Here is a 20,187-nt window from a genome sequence, read left to right as displayed (position 1 = left end):
TGTTATGTCCAAAGTACTTTTTTAAATTGCTGTGAACAGTGCTGGTGTTCATTTCTTTGAACAATTCTGAATATATATTTAGGCGCTACATTCACATGGACTATAAATTGTTTACTCCGATTTTTCTCCTTGCCAGTAGCAATAAAAATTTACTGTCACTGCTCTAAAGCACTGGCAGGTCTATGAGAGTCTAACCTCTCAGATCAGTTTAGCACAATGTCAACAGTCTGTTCATTACTGTTACGTGGTTGAATGACAGGATGTTTAAAAAAAGTTAAACAAAATGTTAACATTATAAAAACGATGCATTTGGCATGTGTAGGGCGCTTAGTTAGCACGCTTTTTGCAGCAGTTTTATGAAAATTGATGATGGTCTGTGTTAAAAGCTGAAGAACTTTGAAAACTTTTTTTTTTATGCTGGGAATCTTATTTACCAAGCAGCAAAAGTTTTTATAAAATAGCAATAGCAAGGTTTCATTGTTTTAAAGTCTATCTCTTTCATCAGCATTCAATGAGAAAAAAAACAAATTTTAAAGGTGGGAATTTTTTTATTAGTTTCACTGTTACGCGACTGTATGCCTGGGCAGGCACTAAGCTATTTCCCCCTCCTTCTGTTCTGGTATGTTAAGGGTTGCATCAGTGTGTAGATGGCCGAGCTTTGGGCAGTGACCTTTCACCTCTCAGAGGAATAGGGCAAGGAGAAATGAAAGGGGAGGGAAGGCCTATCAGGTAATGGAGAGCAGAAAACTCCGCAGGGAGGGCGGGAGAAACGAGGGAACGAAAGAGTTTGAAGCAGGAAAGAAGGGGGATGGGGTGTGTGTTATTTCTGGTGAAGTTGTCTCACCGTTGCCTGTACTCTGTCTACACCGCTTCGATTTATGGTTTAACCCTTGCTGTTCCATGTAATTTATGGAACCACGGCTTTTGGTTCCTTTGGGCGAGAGCGTATCTCCAATGGTGCCTCTCTTGACGTGAGTCACCTATAGTTTCTACGTGACCAACAAAATGAACTTTGACCTATTTCTTTAGGTTAAAGGGTGTGTTTTTATTGACTTTAGGAGAAATGAGGAACAGCATTTCTACTGCCCCCCAGGGTGCATTCAGAGGGCACCGGGGGTGCTGCAAGCAAGATTTTTGTTCAGGTGTTCGCGGGGGGGTGCAAGCTTACACCAAAATCAAAATAAAACACTTAAGTTTTAAAAACTAGTCTGCAACCATGTGCATACCAACCACAGGGCCCCGAAGAACATGTCCCAGCCCACTTTTTCCACACACCACCACCATTCTCGTATTTAGTATATGATTGTTCCTTCGATATGAGTGAACTAACATTCAACCAATCACAACTATGTGTACATGCATGACGTGTCTGCTGGGTCATAATTCGTCTTGTTAGTGTAACTAGGTCGATTTGCTTATTCATTGCCTTTTTTGTGATCCGTAAGTTTTTATTTCCAGATTTGACCCCACTGGTGTTAGCTATCATAATGCAAGACTGAAGCGGTAAGGTTGTGATTTGCAATTAATGTATCAGATCAATACATGACGCGACTTGTCCCGTACATTGTGCATGCACGTCATTTAAAAGCTAAGACACAGGGTGCCTACCTAACTGGTCTATATTACTTAAATTCGGTCAGTTTATTATTCATGTATTGTGTTCTCCCCTCAGCAGTATTTTAGGTCACAGAAACAGCACTACTACTGTCTTTAACGGTAACTTCAAAATAAAAATCAGATGATTTAATGCATAATTACTTAAAACTTAATCAAATTAAGTATAATTATATAAAAAATTTTAATTAAATTAAGCGCTGAAAAATCCTTTCATAGACTCATCTCACTATTTAGTCATACAACAGCCAATGGCAAGTCTCCAGCTGCATACCTTTTAATATATATATATTTTTTTTAAGAAAATTAGAATATGGAGTTTAGTTGTAGTATTGAGGCAATGGAGCTTTTTTGCACGGTGTAAAACTGATAATAATATTTCAACTTTCCAGTCAAATCAAATGTCATGTGGCTTTAAATGCCATGCTTTTTAATTATGTTAAAATATATTATTAATAAAAATAATAAAATAACAACTTCATGCTTATTAGTACTAATATTAATATATATATATATATATTTAGGTTTGTTATTATTAAGGCTGAATGTTTATCAGCAAAAATTCAGGAAAGATATTTAGCTCATTTTTTGGTGGGGGTCCGTAAGGGACCTGGAAAATGGATGGGTGGCGCTGACCCCAAAAAGGTTGAGAACCACTGATCTAGACCTTGGGCAACTCCCAACTTCCTCTCGTGGACTCTTGTTACGCAAAGAGCGGGAATGGGAGGCGTGTGAAATTTAGGCCCCGCCCCTTCCCCTCCTAGACTCACCCGCCATTTTCATTGTGGGCCTTAATGCACGAAGCTCCAGTGTGCATCTCCACTGCTAAATCACTGGCTGAAGTACTGAATATTTCATGTTTATATCTCTGTCGAATCATAGTGTCTCATGTTTGAAAGGGTTAGCATTTTATAATTTTAACTGCTAATGTATATTCATGTCCTATGCCGTTTCTTGATTAAATCAAGTGTTAAATGGAAAATTCTGTTTTGGTACAACGTTTATACCAATAGGTTTTTTGTAGCACTTGCAATAAGATTTTCTTTGAACTAGCATGAGCTATTAATGAACAATACTTGTACAGCATATACTAATTATCTTAACTGATGTTAGTTTCAATATTTACAAATATATTTTGAAAATCAAAAATTGTAACTCTTAACTTTAGTTTATGCACATTGAACTTGCATGAACAATTGTACTTGCATTAACTATCATTAACAAAGAATAATACATTTTAAGAAAATATTGTTCATGTTAGCTAATGCATTTACTAATGTTTATAAATGCAAGCTTATTGTAAAGTGCCACTATATGCTTTTTACAGAATATTATGTCACGGTTAAGGTTTGCTTGATGAAAGAATTGTCGCTTGGAAAACTACAGAAAAGAAATATTTATGAAAAATTTTAAATCGCTTTGGCATCTGCTAAATTCATAAATTCAGCCTGTATTTTAGTTAATATTATTTTGATTTACATTGGAAAAACAACAACACTTATTTATGTACCATCTGTGGCAAATATAACTTAACACTTCTTCAGAAATTCAACTAAACTACATGCATGAATAATCCTGCAACCTAGTTTAGTTATGAAGAAAAAAATGGTAATGTCTATTTTTTGGTAAATATTTATTGTTAAATTTTAAAGAGTCAATTTGTTATAGTGATTATATAGACTGATATAGACATTTGTTGTTTTATAACTCAAGTGATGATGTATGACTCTGGCTGTTGATCGTAGTTTTTCTCAAAAATTTTTCATTTAGATCAATGATAGTCTATTTGGGTTCATCAAGTCTTTCAGATTTGATAAAGTTGTTTGGGGTGAAAAAGGCACAGAGCTGAATGTACTGTAAAACTGGTGGTACTGACTCATGCTTAGTTAATTTAAAGGATTTGCAGTAGTATCTTCGATTTGCACAGGTGTTTATTCAAATGCCTTTATTATGCACCTGGAAATATGTTGAGAAAACAGAAAATAGCTGTAGATTTACTTAAAAAATAGCAACATTAATTTGTCCCTGTGAACTTTAGCGAAAGGCGTTTAGTTGAATTGCCATCTTGATTTGTGGAGTCCATGATTAATTTATCATTCAAGACCTTGAAAAGAACTAAAGATCATATGGGCTCCGTATGTAATAGTTTCTTTGCAAATAAAACACTTTACCTTTCTTGTTAAGACATTGTATCTGGTTTTCCCTCCCCCATAGTTTTATCAGTGTCACCTTTGATTGGCTTAGGTTAAAAAGACAGGAAGTTGCTCAAAAAGGGTTTTTGACTTCCTGTGTGCTCAAGTTTTTTGTGAACCTCTACTTGCATTGTGGAGCTTAAATAGTTAAAAATCTCTAGTCAGTATCTTTATTTTGTGATTGTGGTTTATTTTTGTTTAAGTTAGGCAGTAACACACCACCCACCCAGTTGAGCTTTTCTTGCTCCATTAATACGATTACAATAGAAATATTTGTATTGTTTAACTGTTTTAAAAAATATGGTTATAAAAATTTAATTTGGTTGTTTGTGTATTTTGTAGTTTAACTGTTCCTCAATCTAGTTTACTTTTTACACATGTGCAAACTGTGTCAACAAAGCCTCTTTAAAGATGATTGCGTGGCGAGACTTGTAAAGCCGACATCATTTGTTTTTTTATTTTTAATACAGTGCATCCGGTGATACTAAATGGAGAGTGATGTTTAGCGAACAACATTTATTATCCCAGACAACCCGCATTTGTCTTCCACATACGTGCCTTTTCTTCTTATTTGACACCTCTTGTGTGAATGTCATCAAAAGAGGTTGGGTGTAATGTAGTGCTTTACATGAAGAGACGCACATTTGGATACACCTGTGTGATGCTGCTAACAGTTTGTGTTTGATGTCGGTGTCACACACGTGAAATTGTTTGTTTTAAATGTGAGCTCCTTTCTGTTTGTGTATGCAAAATTAAGCCACGTTTGTTTAACATGTGTTTAGTGGGTGTAAAAGTATGTGTTTTTGGAGACCGGTCATGAATTCATGAATATACATTGTTGAAGGATTCTCATTGTGTCTCAATATGAGAGAGAGAGAGTCCAGCTGATTCCTCCAGGCCAGCTGATACTGGCCCATCATGCATCTGGATATGCTAGATTTCTTACTGATGTTAAGCAAAGGAGGGGGTGTGCACCTGCTTTATGTGCATATGTGTGGGAGATGAAGAGAGATTTGTGCATATTTGTGTGAGTTACGTATATATGTAGAGAGCTCAGATGCAAAACCCTCTAAGTGTATCTGGCATGTTTTCTTGTAAATAAGAATTTATTATAAGACTCCTATAGGGAAATGCCATCAAACCGGTATTTCTGAATGGCCTAAGGGCTGGGATTAAGCGGCTTTGAAGTGAAAGTATTTGATAAATGTATATTGCGAGCCAAGAGCATTCGGTTAATATAATTATCTAATTTTTGACGAAGATGGCATTTAGCTGCTTTTGCGTTTTTTTTAGCAATACTATTTTTATTTAAAAACTGCAAAAGGTTTTAGGGGTAGGGTTATGGTTATTCTGCAATATTTTTAGCTAACATTAAAATCAATAGTTTATAAAATTGTTTCCATTTAGGTAGTTTAGCTAACAAACATTTGTGTGTGTGTGTGTGTGTGTGTTTGTGCATGTCTGCGCAGAATGCAAAGGAACTGAATGTTCTTAACTATGTCAAGACATAAAGTTCTTTCCCCACTTTTTTGTGCTCATGCGTTGAGAGCGCCCGTGTGGAGTTGAGAGGCTTTTCTAGACGTTCTAGATATGATCGCTCTGAGCAAATACAAAATATGAGATTTGCTGATTTAAAGACCGATTCAATCAAATGTAACTGCTCAGACATTGTAAATGTGTATTATCTTAACTTCCATTCTCATATCTATACTTTCACATTCAGAAGTTTAAGATAGGAGTAAACTTTAGTAATGCGCCGCAAGACCTTTACTCCTCCCATATAGCACAATACTACATACCAGCCCGCAGCCCAACAAACACAAACCATCCCCCTAATGGTATTTGCCTATAGGATCCTGACCTTTGACCCTTTAAGGGGATGAATCTCTACTTTTTCTTTAGCTCTTTTTTACTGTCTGTGTTGAGATGGTTTAAACTGAAGTCGAATCTAAATATAGATTTTATTTGCTAAACCACAAAATAACAGGTTAATGCAAGATCTGAATCCTGGCAGATAACTTGTCTGTGGTTAGTTTTGCGTCACTAAAATGCATACCTGTTGCACCAAAGGAAACCAATTTGGGAATGTTGTTCCTCCGAACAACAGCAGTAGAGACCAAAAGGAATGCCACTCGTCTTCTCCGAAGTCCGTTCTTTCATCTAGCCTGTGTTTTCTTGGCGCGTTGACCAATCAGAGCAGTCAGGGATTTGGTGGGCCGTAACGTGGTGGGTTCAAATGTGCCAAACAAGAAGGATGATTTCCAACACTGGGGGTGGGGATGGAGGGTGTGTTGCTTGTGGGTGGGATACAGAAGCGTCAGATTGGGGGATGGGTTTGGGAACGAGGTGATTGATTATTGGGAGAGCCCACAGATTTTTGGTTTCTCCCAGCATGAATGAAGCAATTATGCGTTTTGTGTGGCATTTGGTGTTTGCTGTTAATTTACTATTTAGTAAAGCTATTTTAAGTTGATTGGTCTCTGTTTGACGGTTTCCACCATTGTAATTCCAGTCAGTTTGAAAAAATCGGGAATCAGATTATATTGAACATGATTTTATTTTTGGCTTCATTTGGCCTAGGTATACACTTCCCGCCTCGCAGATCTCTGGGGCGTGAAGCACCCTTGCGAGATCCTTTGATGCCTGATTGGCTGCGTCGCCCGCCATTTGCATGAAGTCTGGGAGGTAGAAGGCGGCCAAATGGCGCCATTTTCTCTACTTGTCAACGACCGGTGGGCGTTAACCTTCCGGAGTTCAGAGGTCTTAAGGGCTTCTGGTTTTAACCCTTTCTCAGTCACCAAAAAAGACTTTCAGGTCCCTCCCACATGACCCTTGGCACTCATTTCCCTTTTTGATCCTAAACACATGCCCCTTGTTGTATCAGATGTTTGCTGATACGCCCTCTAGAGGTTCAAGTGTGCAATGGTGTTGATTTTTGGTGACTCGATTGTAGTTACTGAAACATCAAGTGTGTGTCTTGTTGGCACGAGTATTTTACATTCACATTGCCAAAGCATTTACATACAACTACAGAAATAAAGGAGTTCGAGTGTCTCTCTTTCTCTCTCTCTCTCTCTCTCTCTCTCTCTCTCTCTCTCTCTCTCTCTCTCTCCCCATGATTTTGGAAGGTTCCGGGGCAGCTGGCATTAAACTACATCAGTGTCCAGTTTCAATATACCCATTCAGTCTCCTCTCTCTCCCATGCCCGCTTCCAGCGGAGCATCTTCACAGCGTTTCATCTACCTACCCATAATTCTTAGTGATTCCAGATAATTTTAGATGTTAGAAACACTATCCAAACACTGAACTGCGAAGAAACCTTTTTAGCATTTATTTTTAAGAGTGTAGGGTGGTACTCATAAAAATACTCAAATTTTTTAAAGAACATTTCTTTTTTTAGTTTTAAATACTTACCTACATAGTTTGCGTGTGTGCAGCATCATGTGGATGATCTGGGCTGATCCTCAACCATTGCTGTCGGTTGTACACAAACATGGTCTTTGTTACGTGGTTTAAGCTCTTGTGGTGACACTCAAACAAATTTTGAAACCAGAATTGCATTTTGCCCTGTTAGTAAAAAAAAGAAAGAAGTATTTACCTCAATACTTTCGATTTGTGCAAGGATAAAAATGTAACAAATGTGGGCAATGGTGAGGGTTGCAGTCATAATAAAAGTTGTGGTGGATTATTTTTGTTCTGCTTTTGACTTTCACTTTTAAAAGCATCTCTTTCGGCATCGTTTATATATGTATATAGGCAAGACTGAGACTTTCCTTAATGCTAGCTGCCTGCATAAATCAGTATTTGGATGACATTGAATCCCCAAATGTAATTTGTGTAATTAGTTTTTATGCGATTATGGTTGTAAACGTTTTTTGTTAAACACGTCTGCGGCCGTTACCGCGACAGTGATTTAGGTTTGGATGTGTGCGAACCGTCTCTAAACCTCTTTTTATCTCTCTCTACAGGACCAGAAAACTGCAGATCCGAAACATTCCACCACACCTACAGTGGGAGGTGAGTTTGGGCGTGTCCAAATCCGTTTCTACACAACGATGCTCATCACTTCAATATTTTGCCAAAGTGCTTTTGAAGGCTGGTTTTCCAGACATAGATTAAGTCTAATCCTAGGATAAATTTGTAATTCTGCCCTCCTCATAGTTTTAATACTCTTGGAAAACAGGACTTGGAAAACAGCCATGTTTATGCACTTGCGTCATCAAATAACATGGCAAAATAATCAAAACAGGTTTTCATACAGGTTCTCACTATTTGGCATTGATTGAGCAAACTGGTCAGGCAGATAGGCAGAGAGTAATTCTTACTATGCTGGGCTGGTCAAGTTGCTTAATAGAAGAGAGCGATGTTTTTATAGCACAACAAAGCCAGTGTGTTTACATTTCAAAGAAATCAACCCTACTCTATTGTCTCGGGATGATTGTGGCGTACTGACAGTTGTCAATGCATATTAAGGTGGAGTAGAAAGTATTTCCAAATAAAAAAAGTTACCCATCAACTTTTACAGTCATAGTTTCAAAATTCCTCGCGCAACTTATTTCTGAAACCGAAATAAACCATTTACTCTGAGACTGAATTCTCCCTGCTTGTTCTGGCAAGGGTGATGCCCCGTGTTTATTCAGACTCAGAGTTTTGTCCGTGTCATTCAGGTTAGATATGTGTGTGTGATTATGGGATTATACCAGCAGCAGCAATACAGTATGTGGATGTGCACGGGCGTGGCACAGCGGTTTTGGTTCTGTTGTTCTTGCGGGACGGGTTCTCGTCTGGCACATCTCCAGCAGGCCACACGTCTGCCGAGTCATTCAACTTTAGCCAACAGGATGCATCAGTTCAGTGGCAAAATAACACCAAGTTTGACACGTCTGTCAAGTGTTTTGATAGGCGTTGGTGAAAATGTGGTTAAGCCGGAGAATGTGTCAATGGAAGGATTTGTATACAGAGATTGCATATATATACATATATATACATATATATATATATATATATATATATATATATATATATATATATATATATATATGCAATTTCTGTATACAAATCCTTCCATTGACACATTCTCCGGCTTAACCACATTTTCACCAACGCCTATCAAAACACTTGACAGACGTGTCAAACTATATATATATATATATTAGTTATTATATTAGTTTGCTAGACACACAACACCACACCTGGGCAATTTGCTTATTCTTATTGGGGCTAAATACGAATTGTTCAGTTTCGAGAGGGAATTTTTGTTAACTTTACGAAAGCTTTCGTCTCCTATAAACCATTCAGTGCTGCGGTAAACAGTTGATGAGGGACCATTGTGTATAGTGAACTCAAAATAATGTGGAGCATTACTGGTTATTAGTATTTTCTAAAGCTGACCTAGGTTCAGTTGGTTTAGCTTCTTTTGCGTTATGGTAAAAATAAGGATCTTTATTACACTCCTTAATTTCCATCCCATGAGCATCCCACCGCTCCCGAATGTTCGGTGAGTCTCCCGCATATTGATAGCTGTTCCCTTATGCCCTCAAATGATATAAAATATGCCGGGAGTTACAGAGGTTAGGTTCAAATAATTTTACAGACGTAGACGAGTGACAAGATGAAGCGAGAAAATTACTGAGTGTAAACAGATTTTTTGCTTTCTGATAACAAGACCAATCAGTTTTCAATGTGGACAGGGTGAAAATTTCTAGGTAGTGCCTCCCAAAAAAAGGAAAAGTGTACATTAAATTACATTGCAAGTACATTGAAAGCGTATAAAAGGATAAAAAAGAATATTTTTAGCTGTCATTCATTTATTAGGTGGCATTAGTGTTAAAAAGCCACCCTGTTGAAGTCATGATTTAACATAACATAATAAATTTGTTTTGTCTGCTGTAGGTTCTTGATGGTCTGCTTGCCCAGTATGGAACGGTTGAGAACTGTGAACAAGGTAAGCGACTGTGATTTCATATTTTTTTATAATTTGCACAGACCAATATCCAAAATATTACAAATATTCACAGACACGGAACAACTGGCTATTTTGGCCATTTCTAAAAGTTGTAAAAAATGTAAAGCTATGCACACTCTCTCTTCTTCAATTTCAATATCTATTTAATTGTGCTTTACACAACAGTTATTTAAATTGTCAATTATTTTACATTTTTATTGCCAAAATTTTAACATATAAATAAAAAAACAGTGCTAAACTAAAAAAATGCACTTAAATAAGTGGAAAAGTCAAAACAAAGAAATAAAAATGTGTTTGTACATTTATAATGTTTTTGCTGGTGTCTGATCACTCACTATCTCTTATGTTCTCTCCTTTCTCTCATAGTAAATACAGAAAGTGAAACAGCAGTCGTGAACGTCACTTATGGGACCCGGGAACAGGCTAGACAGTGAGTTTAACTTTTTAGATGATGGCTTCTGATCTTATCTTTTTGTAATATTACACTAAACCTTTAGCACAGAACACGCATTTTGTCTGCTGGCTTGGAAAGCAAGCTAGAATTTGAATCGTTTTTTCTTTCATTGCTCGCATCTGACACCTGCTGTTGATTCATTTGCACTGCAAGCCTAGGACAGCAGATTGAGATTTATGTTGTGCTATCCTGTTCTGTTCTGTATCTTAATAACCATTAGATTGTCAGCTGTGCTAAAATTTATATCCATAAAATGTTTTTATCTTTCTTATCCCAAGTCCTACACATTTGTGCCATTTGTCATAAGTAGCACATTGTAGCAATTGTCAAAAATGCATTGTATGGGTTAAAATTCTCAATGTTTTAACGCCCAAAAGTCATTAGGATATTAAGAAAAGATCATGTTCCATGAGGATATTTAAATACATTTCCTACTGTAAATATATAAAAATGTATTTATCATTAGTAATGTGTGTTGCTACAGACTTCATTTGGACAACTTTAAAGGCGTTTTTCTCAATATTTTGATTTATTTATTTTTTGCACCCTCAGATTCCCGATTTTCAAATAGTTTTATATCGGCCAAATATTGCCCTAACAATCCATACATAATGGAAAGCTTATTTATTCAGCTTTCTGATGATGCATAAATGGGGTTTGTGGTCCAGGGTCACATTTATAGTGGCCAGCACAACATCATAAACTCATTGTAACTTCGCTTTAATGTTTCCTCCAAAGAGCAATCCAGAAGCTCAATGGCTACCAGTTTGAGAACAACGCCCTGCGTGTGTCATACATCCCCGATGAGAACTCGGAAGTCGACTCAAGAGGTCCAGACAACGGCCGTCGTCCCGGATACGGCCCACGAGGAAACTCTCGCCAGATGTCACCCGGTTCAGGGATCCCCTCCAAACACCAGCATGCCGACATCCCTCTCAGATTGCTGGTGCCCACACAGTACGTCGGTGCCATCATCGGCAAAGAGGGCGCCACCATCCGTAACATCACCAAGCAAACTCAGAGCAAGTGAGTGACTGCAAATGATATGAGATAATGTGGAAAAATATAGTTGTGGGACAGAAAGTAATTCAATATAAGAAACCGTTAACTCAAAAAATCTGATAGTTATTAATGCTGATGTCACATTAAATTTGTATAATACTTATTTACACAGTGTCACTGTTACAGTGTAATAAAAACATTTATGTACTGAGTAATAATTATTAACAGTATTTACTACACTGCAAAAAATTACTTTCTTATTTAGAATTTTTGTCTTGTTTTCAGTACAAATATTGAAAAATGTTTAAATCAAGATGCATTTTCTTGATAAGCAAATTCACCTAAGAAAAAAAATATAACTTTAAGACAAAAATATAAAATTTAAGAGAATTTGTGCTTAAAACAAGCAAATAAATCTGCCAATGGGGTAAGAAAAAATCTTGAAAAAAGTTTACTTTTTTCTTAAATACTTGGGTGATTCTCACGAAAACTTGGTTTTAAAAATGTCAAGCATGAAAATGTAAAAATTGCTTAAATTAACTTTTTTTCCCACCAGACATTGAAAAACAAAGTCTGGAGTAAATGGGAACATTAATTTAAAATCTTTTACTTATCATTTAACACTTTTTGTAACATAATTAAAAAAATTAGTCCTAAAAAAATCTCATTACCGCAACAGTCAGAAAACATCAACACTGACATATTTTCAAAATGACATGACAAACCTGAAAGAACATAATTTTGAGATTCTGCACATGCATTTAAAATCAAAGTATTATGCTTCTATTAATTAAATTAACATTTAATAAGCATCTGTTGCGGTAATGATAATCAAAATGCCGTGTAAGCATTCTGACAAGACAATATTTCAAATTAACTGTTAAAAAATGATCTTACCTGGTAGCCATCTTGAAGTAACTGGTCCATGTGCTTGGTCACTCAAAATCAAACTTTATTAAAATTCTGTATGTGTGCTTAAACTGTTTTCAAAAAGTGTTGCGGAGGATGAGAACATCAGGCATGGACACATCATTTTCCTAATTTTTCTTTATTATTATTATACATGAATATTCAGTAAATATTTTTTCTGTCATCTAAAGTAGTCTAGCAAAACATCCAATTATTTTTTTTCTTAATATTTTTGTGTTAATTTGATTAAATTACAACATAACGCATGTTCAAACACAGCCGGACACATTGCGGTAATGAGAATTTCAGCAGAAAATGAGATAAAATTTCTAATTATAAATTCTTATGTTGAAATCACACATTGTGCAAGGTAGAACACAGTATTGTGTTAATTCTGATGCTTTTTAATGTTACTATATTACACATTTTAAAGCTAAAATCATTAGTGCCGTGGTGTTTCAATGGTTTCGTGAGAATCACCCACTTAATTCAATAAAAATCTTCTCACCCCATTGGCAGATATTTTTGCTTTTTTAAAGCACAAATTCACTTAAATTTTATATTTTTAGTCTAAAAACTATTTTCTTAGGTCATTTTGCATTTTTAGGTATTTGTACTGAAAATTAAACAAAAAAACTTTATATATTTATAAATACTATAGTTCTAGGCATGGGCCGATTACCGGTTTCAAGGTGTACCAAGATTTTAAAGAGTCAAGGTTTCAAAACCACTAACATTTTCTGTGATACTGTTTCCAAGGTATGAGCTGTGTTTATACAAAATTAATTACATCATTAAGTCATGTAATATACATTTAATATATACATGTATATTAATATTTTTTATTTTTAAAGACAATTATTATTATTAAATTTAAAAGGCTTTATTTTTACCCGGCATACATTTTGTATGTTGCTTAAATATAGAAAGTTAAATAGTTGTTGTTTGTATACGTAGAGGTCTAAAAATAACAAATTTTAGTGGTGCTATGTAAAAACCGCAAAATACTGTGAAACGGTGGTATTTTTGCTTAAGGTTATCATACCACCAAAATCTCATACCAGCCCATGCTTCTATAGTACTAGTATAGTAAACGTGTAATGGGTAACCAAGATACTGTAAAAGAAAGTGTTACCTCGTTTTTTTTTTGTTGAACGGCATATGTGCACCTCAATTTAATCCCTTTACTACTGGAAAAGTTGCAGTTGGGTATCTGTGGATACCAGTACATCCCCTATTTGAGAGTCGCTGAATTTATGATGTCAACTTATTTTATTTAATGTTAAATTTAATTATTAAACCAAATATTAAATAGTATTAAAAAATGTTTTTATGACCAACATACCTTAAACTTACATAAAAAAATCTAGTTTGGACTCAAAAAAATCTTGTGTAGCTCACACATGGATAGATTTTACCTAAAGTTTTCCAAGCTTATTTCTTTTTAAAATAGCTTTTTTTTTTAGAGAGTTTCAAGTCATATTGTATATATCCTGTTCATGAAACTGCTATTTTAAATCCGTTTCTTGTTTAGTTTTCTGTTCATAAGCTTCATAAGTGTCATTCTCTCATCTCTCAGGATTGACGTACATCGTAAAGAGAACGCAGGTGCTGCTGAGAAGCCCATCAGTATCCATTCTACCCCAGAGGGCTGTTCGGCTGCCTGTCGCATGATACTGGAAATCATGAATCAGGAGGCGAAAGACACCAAAACGTGAGTGACAACCAGTGTCTGTTTCTGCTTATCTTCTGTTAATCTTGAGTAACTATAGAGTAGTATTACATTCTTCATTTATCCAAAGAATCTATAATTGTATCAGATTTATAAAAGACAGATCAGCTATACCAATTCTTTCTGAATAAACCTGAGCTCCTGGATGTGTACCATGGGCGGAGCGAGTCACGAACAAGCAACACACAAAAAATTCACTATTAATATTCGTGATGTTTATTTGATATGAACTTATTTTCCGATTGCCAACAAAACAAAGACATTGATGCAGTTTTACTTACCGCCTGTGACTCATGGCGCAGTTGTGAACACCTCATTTCAGTGAAATCCATCATTAAACAAACTCTGTGATACCCTGAATAAACAAACTATCGTAAATCCATTGTTTCCATAAGGTGTTGTGCACACAAAAACTTTTAAACGCGGCTGAAAACGCCTGGAGGGCGCCGAATGCCAGCTTTTTTTTAGCTGAGTGCCAGCTTTTGTCAGCTGAGCGCTTTGGTAGCTGTGATACTTGAGCTGTGAGCCGGTTGGTTGTTGTGATACTCAGAGCTGAGTGTGGAAAAACGGCAGAGCGCGGGGTTTCAGCGCGTAAAAAAAAAACGCTAGCTGCTGGCTTATTTGAAAAATGATGATCTTCCATTGGAAACAATTGAAAACATGCATCAGCCGCGGGCGTAAAAGCTTTGTTGTGCACGCCCCCTAAGGCTGGGTTCTTTGGGAAGCTGAACAAGCTTAAATTTCCCTCATAAACAACAATACTTTGGTGATGTGGATTTTGTGTCAGCTCTTGATTGGTGTGCATGCGCTATTCCGGTTGATGTGCCCATATAAGGACTTCCACTGTACTTCCTGCACTGAAACTTCCCATAAAAAAATCAAGTCAGATTTAGGGGTGTCACGATTCTCCAAATCCTCGATTCGATTACATTTTCGCTCCTAAGGTCACGATTCGATTCTCGATTTTTACATTTTTGTTAAAGACAGACAAATGCTATGCCATTATTATTTATTATTATAGTTTCGCATTAACATGCACATTGCGTGCTTTTCCTCGCATGGGGGTTTAGAGCTTGTAGAGAGAGGATTCCTTCTTGCACGCACATGGACTTAATGCGCGCGTCTTGGACTAAATCCAGCGCATCTCACGTGCACGCATCTGTCTGAAGTCTAAACATAAACTAAAATAGTAGTCCTTAGGTATTTGTTCAGTTTTATGCGAGCTGAAGCAAACTATCCCTTTTGTTTAAAATATAACCCGCTGCATCTTGGCGCCTCTCTCACTCTCGTGCACGTGCAGAGAGCTGCGCTCTGTCCGAAGTCAGATCACTAGGTAGTAATCCTGTTTATGATATGCATTTCAAGGAGTCGTAGCAATACATCCCTCGTGTTTAAAATATAAATCGCGTTCCGCTGAACCAATGTTTTTAAAGGCACCTTTGAGAGTTTTCCCCACTTGGCAAGCCGATCGGACGTGACATGGGGGCATGGCAGCATCGACGATCCCATTTTTTAATTCGAAGTTCGAGGTCGTGACTTAATTTCAATCGATTTCGATATAAAATCGTGACACCCTTAGCCAGATTGTAACGTATGAATCTTTCATATTGGGGAAAAACTTTCAGAAACTTGCGAAGTGCATTTGGCACAGAAATACTCCGTCATACGTCCAACTTTTTTAACACTTTGCCTATATTTAGCATGAGGAATCCAACTCTTAAACGGTGTTGTTAAGTCAGCTTTAACCCTCCCCCCTTAAAGGGTTTCTACTCTATCTTTTTTTAATTTGTTTCTATTAAAGTCTGTTTAAAAATGGTTCACACTGTTTTTACTGTCAGGAGAAAATTAACTGAAATGTTCATTTTATCAAATACACTTTCCCTTACACATATCCTACCCTTCTCAGGATTTTGTTTTATTCTGTCGATACTTTCAAAAGCAAAATGTATAAAACTGTTATTTTACTGTAATTTTTAAGTAACTAAACCTGGCTTTCACTATAAACGTACCAATAGAAACTGGCACGAGGAAGAAAGAACTGAAAAACATGATCTCGAAATAGTGAATGACCTTCATAATGAAGAAATAAAGTAAGTGCTTTTCTAAATGGTACAATAATTTCAAATAAGATCTTTTCCACACCACTAAGAGCAAGATGAAACATTGTCATCTCGCAGCTGTTTTTCTCTAACGCAGGCTTCATATTAAGCTCCAAAAATATATTTGTACAGACAGCTCAAAATTTTTACTCACAAGTGGAATTTACAATATGCTCCTCACTTACAAAAGGTTTTGCTTTCTTTTGAACCCGCTGTCAGCGCTGGTCTGCGTTCACTATTAATAGATTTTTCATTTCCGATAGTGCTGATGAGGTTCCTCTGAAGGTTCTCGCTCACAACAACTTTGTCGGCCGTTTGATTGGCAAAGAGGGTCGGAACCTGAAGAAGGTGGAACAAGACACGGACACGAAGATCACCATTTCACCGTAAGGACATGATGACATAAACAAAAGTGCAACGAGCCCACCAATAAGATGACGGAGACAGATTGAGTACTTCATGTGGTGATTGTTTGAATGTCTCTCTGTGCAGGCTGCAGGATTTAACCCTTTATAACCCTGAGCGGACCATCACAGTGAAGGGCTCTATCGAAGCATGCTGCCTGGCAGAACAGGAGATCATGAAGAAAGTGCGCGAGGCGTACGACAATGACATTGCTGCCATGAATGTGAGTTCGTCTGACTGTGTGCACATGTTTTTGTGAGAGACAAAGTGGCTAATAACTCCCAGTGTTTATATATGAAGAGTGTGGTTTTAAAGTTCAGCTAGACAATGATAAATGTTGTACTATATTAACACACTTTTTTTGTTAGGAAAAAAAGAACGATTAGGCATTAAGAATTACTGGCTTGAGACTCGTACCGGCCACCTTTGGGTTACAAGCCTGACTCTCTAACTACTAAGCAACGACTGTCCGTTTAGTGTCAATCTTATCCGAGCGTCCAGCATTGATCTCCGTCATTGTTTCTTCACCAGCAACAGACTCACCTGATCCCTGGACTAAACCTGGGAGCCATCGGCCTTTTCCCACCATCCGGTGCTATGCCTCCACCTGCCCTGGGAAATTCTGTACCCGGACCCCCCTATGGACCTGTCGGGGTATGACCTATTTTCTCACGGTTCATAGTTACTGCCGTTACATAAGTGCTCCGTTGGGATATCTTTTACGATCAGGTCGTTTTGTGACGTTAACCGCATGCTTCGACGTGATGCCCTAAAGGTTTTCTGTCTCCACGCAGGCCGCTGAACAGGAGACCGTCCACGTGTACATCCCAGCTCAGGCCGTGGGAGCTATTATTGGCAAGAAGGGACAGCATATCAAACAACTGAGCCGCTTCGCTGGAGCTTCTATTAAGGTATGATGGGTAATCCTGTGTGGATTGGACACAAAAATTTCATTTGTGTTGTTTTAAACCTGTACGAGTACTATGTTGAACACAAAATAAGATTTTTTTGAAAATGATGGCGAACACACAGCTATTGATTTCCATAGTAGGAAAGTAAATACTATGGAAGTCAATGGGTACAGTCACCTGTGTGGTTGTCATCATTTATCAAAATATATTTTGTTTTCAGCAGAATAAAGAAACTCATACACGTTTAAAACAACATGAGATGACAGAATTTAATTTTTGTCTTTAGTACTTGATTTTAGCCTGACTACGTCAGACTTCGTACTTCCGCTAAATTTCATTACGCTTCTGTACTCAGTCTGAGATACCTCCCATTCAAACCGTTTTCCACCGGTCTCAAAACGACCGTCCAATCAACGAACAGAGGGCGGGCTGAGAGCCGTGACGTAGACGCTAAACGCCGAATCACGGTTGTAGTCTGTTGTGGACATGAAGACACAAGGCTTGCTCGACTTCACGCGGCGCCGCAAGAACCGACAGCCGGACGACGTCAAAGTAACGCGAGAACGAATCGAGAAATCACACGAAGTGTAATTTCGTCTCGCTCTCGCGGCACCCTAACGCCATCCGTCTGTCAGCTCCAGCGGCGCCGCATGAAGTCGAACAAGCCTACAGAAAGCTCTGTTGTGAAGAACCGGCACTTGCCAACTTAAACCCGAACAAGAAAAGTGTTTGTTAAACATTTGAATGGAGATTATGTTGTTGCCCTGCTCCCGACAAGTTTTTGGAAAAGTTTAATTTATCAACTTTACCGATCGTCAGCGAGAAACTGTGTGCAGCACAGCTTGACGTGCACAACGATTGAGAAATCATGGAAGGGAATTATATTGTTCACAGTTAATGGTGGAGGACGCGTGGGCAAGCATTATTTGCTGACATTCCTGATTAACCAGAAAATAAGGTAGGGAGATTTAATTTACATATGGTTATTGTTGTCTGGTGGAAGAGTTTGAGAGGAGAGAGGGGCTTTCCTCCCGTTAGACGTGAGTGGAAAGCCACCGTAAGGATAGTGTTCAACTAGCTCTGGCCCGATTTACTTTACATAATCTGCAAAAGTCGTTCATAGCCATGTTAACTCTGGTATTTCGCTCGATGGGTTTGTTTTCACATCATACGTGTATTTTACAGCAGAGATTCGATGCGGCTGATCCGGCGCATAAAGCACATCATATCCAAATGTTATGTGTGATTGGCTTACGTTTAGACCAATGATTTTAAACTTCAGACAAGCCCCTCCCACGAGAAGGAAAACGATTGTCAATTATGCCCAGCCAGACTCTGTCTATGAAGCGAAGCAAAATAGCAGAGGATGGTATTACCAGGCTAACTTGATTTAGAAATCTTGATAAAACAATGAAGTAACCTAATAAATGTTCATTTGTCTTCAGATTGCACCTGCAGATGCTCCAGACTCAAAAATGCGTATGGTCATTGTCACAGGACCACCAGAAGCACAGTTTAAGGTCAGATAGTTTGCCAAATTATTGACCATTATTATATATAGCATATAGTTCTGGTTTCACAGACAAGGTTTGAACCTTAAAATACTTAACTCTTTCCCCGCCATTGAGGAGTTATCTTGTTAGTTAAGAGAAAACGCTTCCCTGCCAATGACGAGAATTTCCGGCTTTTCACAATACCGCTATTATCCATCAGGCGGCGCATTTCCGCAACTTATAAAACCCGGAAGTAACGCTTCACGTGAAAGAGAAAGAACTTTGTGTATGTTTTAACGATCGCTCTGCATCTGATCTCTATCAAAAGTCCTTCGCAAAAATGAAATTATCTCAACTTTTTGCTTAAAATTTGGTGTTTTTGAAGAAACCTACCCATATTTCTATCCATGAAAGAGAACTAATGAAGTTAGGATGAAACATTTTTGTTTGAAAGAAAATGTCTTTAATTTGTTATATTGTATGTTTATATATTTAAATTAGGGCTGTCAATAGATTAAATATTTAATCACGATTAATCGCATGATTTCATGAGTTAACTCGCGATTAATCGCACATTTTTATCTGTTCTAAATTTACCTAAATGTAACACTTTTTAAGTTTTTAATGCTCTAATCAGCATGGATTTGGATAATATATATGCTATATGCAAATGTATGTCTACAACAGCCTGTTTACATTTTCAACAGAACCATCAGCCATAGTTTTATAAATGTTTTTGCCTTTAGAAGACCTTGTTCTTTCTCCATTTCTGTTTGCTGCTGCATAATGTGTGACCTGTGCTGGCAAATTGAGTTGGCATGAGCAAATTTTCAAAAATGTGTCATTTATATTTTAACATTCTCTATTAAAGAACTTCAAAACAATTGGAACAATTGTTGGAATCTGACAAAGCATGACAGAACAATACCTGTTAACACAGAGCAAAAACAATATCAATATAAATATGTTTTTCTTTTATTGTTTCATTTTGACATTGAGACAGACCACTTTAAGATATACTGTAGGCTAATGCAAGGGTTTAATATAATGACACAACAGATACTTTTCCTTAACAGTTAACCAAACATTCACTTCAGATATAACAGATTATAGGTCATACCTGCGTGAATTCTTGTAAAAACAGATATTTTTAAAACTGTAATTTTGTGTTAGATGTCTGTATATATCAGGGTCACGCACTCGCGCGTTTGTGTGCATGCGCTTCAGACGTCTGCGTCAGACATCGCTTTTGAGTCTTGCCACTCTTAATAACTCTTTTAACATCAATCAGATCCGGAACTTTATCTCTCTTAATCATTATTTTAACATCAAGAAAGTCCTGCGGTCTATTTTCTATAATTTCTGAATGCTTTTTAAAACGAAACTAAAAACTGAAAGAAGACGCATCTTT

The 20,187-nt window shown here is 37.1% G+C and overlaps 1 protein-coding gene across 3 annotated transcripts in view; it reads left to right on the top strand.

Annotated features, from left to right (window-relative positions):
• Positions 1–20,187, top strand: part of igf2bp1 (insulin-like growth factor 2 mRNA binding protein 1) — a 47,091-nt gene that overhangs the window by 16,523 nt on the left and 10,381 nt on the right. The window contains exons 3-13 of one of the 3 annotated variants that reach the window (XM_073857523.1): positions 7,775–7,823; positions 9,699–9,750; positions 10,138–10,201; positions 10,964–11,251; positions 13,716–13,850; positions 15,884–15,958; positions 16,231–16,353; positions 16,460–16,595; positions 16,910–17,026; positions 17,167–17,283; positions 18,729–18,803. In XM_073857523.1, coding sequence (XP_073713624.1) covers positions 7,775–7,823; positions 9,699–9,750; positions 10,138–10,201; positions 10,964–11,251; positions 13,716–13,850; positions 15,884–15,958; positions 16,231–16,353; positions 16,460–16,595; positions 16,910–17,026; positions 17,167–17,283; positions 18,729–18,803 — 1,231 coding nt within the window. Of the gene's footprint in view, positions 1–7,774; positions 7,824–9,698; positions 9,751–10,137; positions 10,202–10,963; positions 11,252–13,715; positions 13,851–15,883; positions 15,959–16,230; positions 16,354–16,459; positions 16,596–16,903; positions 17,027–17,166; positions 17,284–18,728; positions 18,804–20,187 lie in introns of all 3 variants that reach the window. The other 2 variants (XM_073857522.1, XM_073857524.1) reach the window with 2 other exon arrangements.

Source organism: Misgurnus anguillicaudatus, chromosome 19, assembly GCF_027580225.2.
Source record: "Misgurnus anguillicaudatus chromosome 19, ASM2758022v2, whole genome shotgun sequence".
Lineage (NCBI taxonomy): Eukaryota > Metazoa > Chordata > Actinopteri > Cypriniformes > Cobitidae > Misgurnus > Misgurnus anguillicaudatus.
The sequence above is the reverse complement of the archived record's forward strand: the minus strand, read 5'-3'. Positions and strand labels throughout refer to the sequence as shown.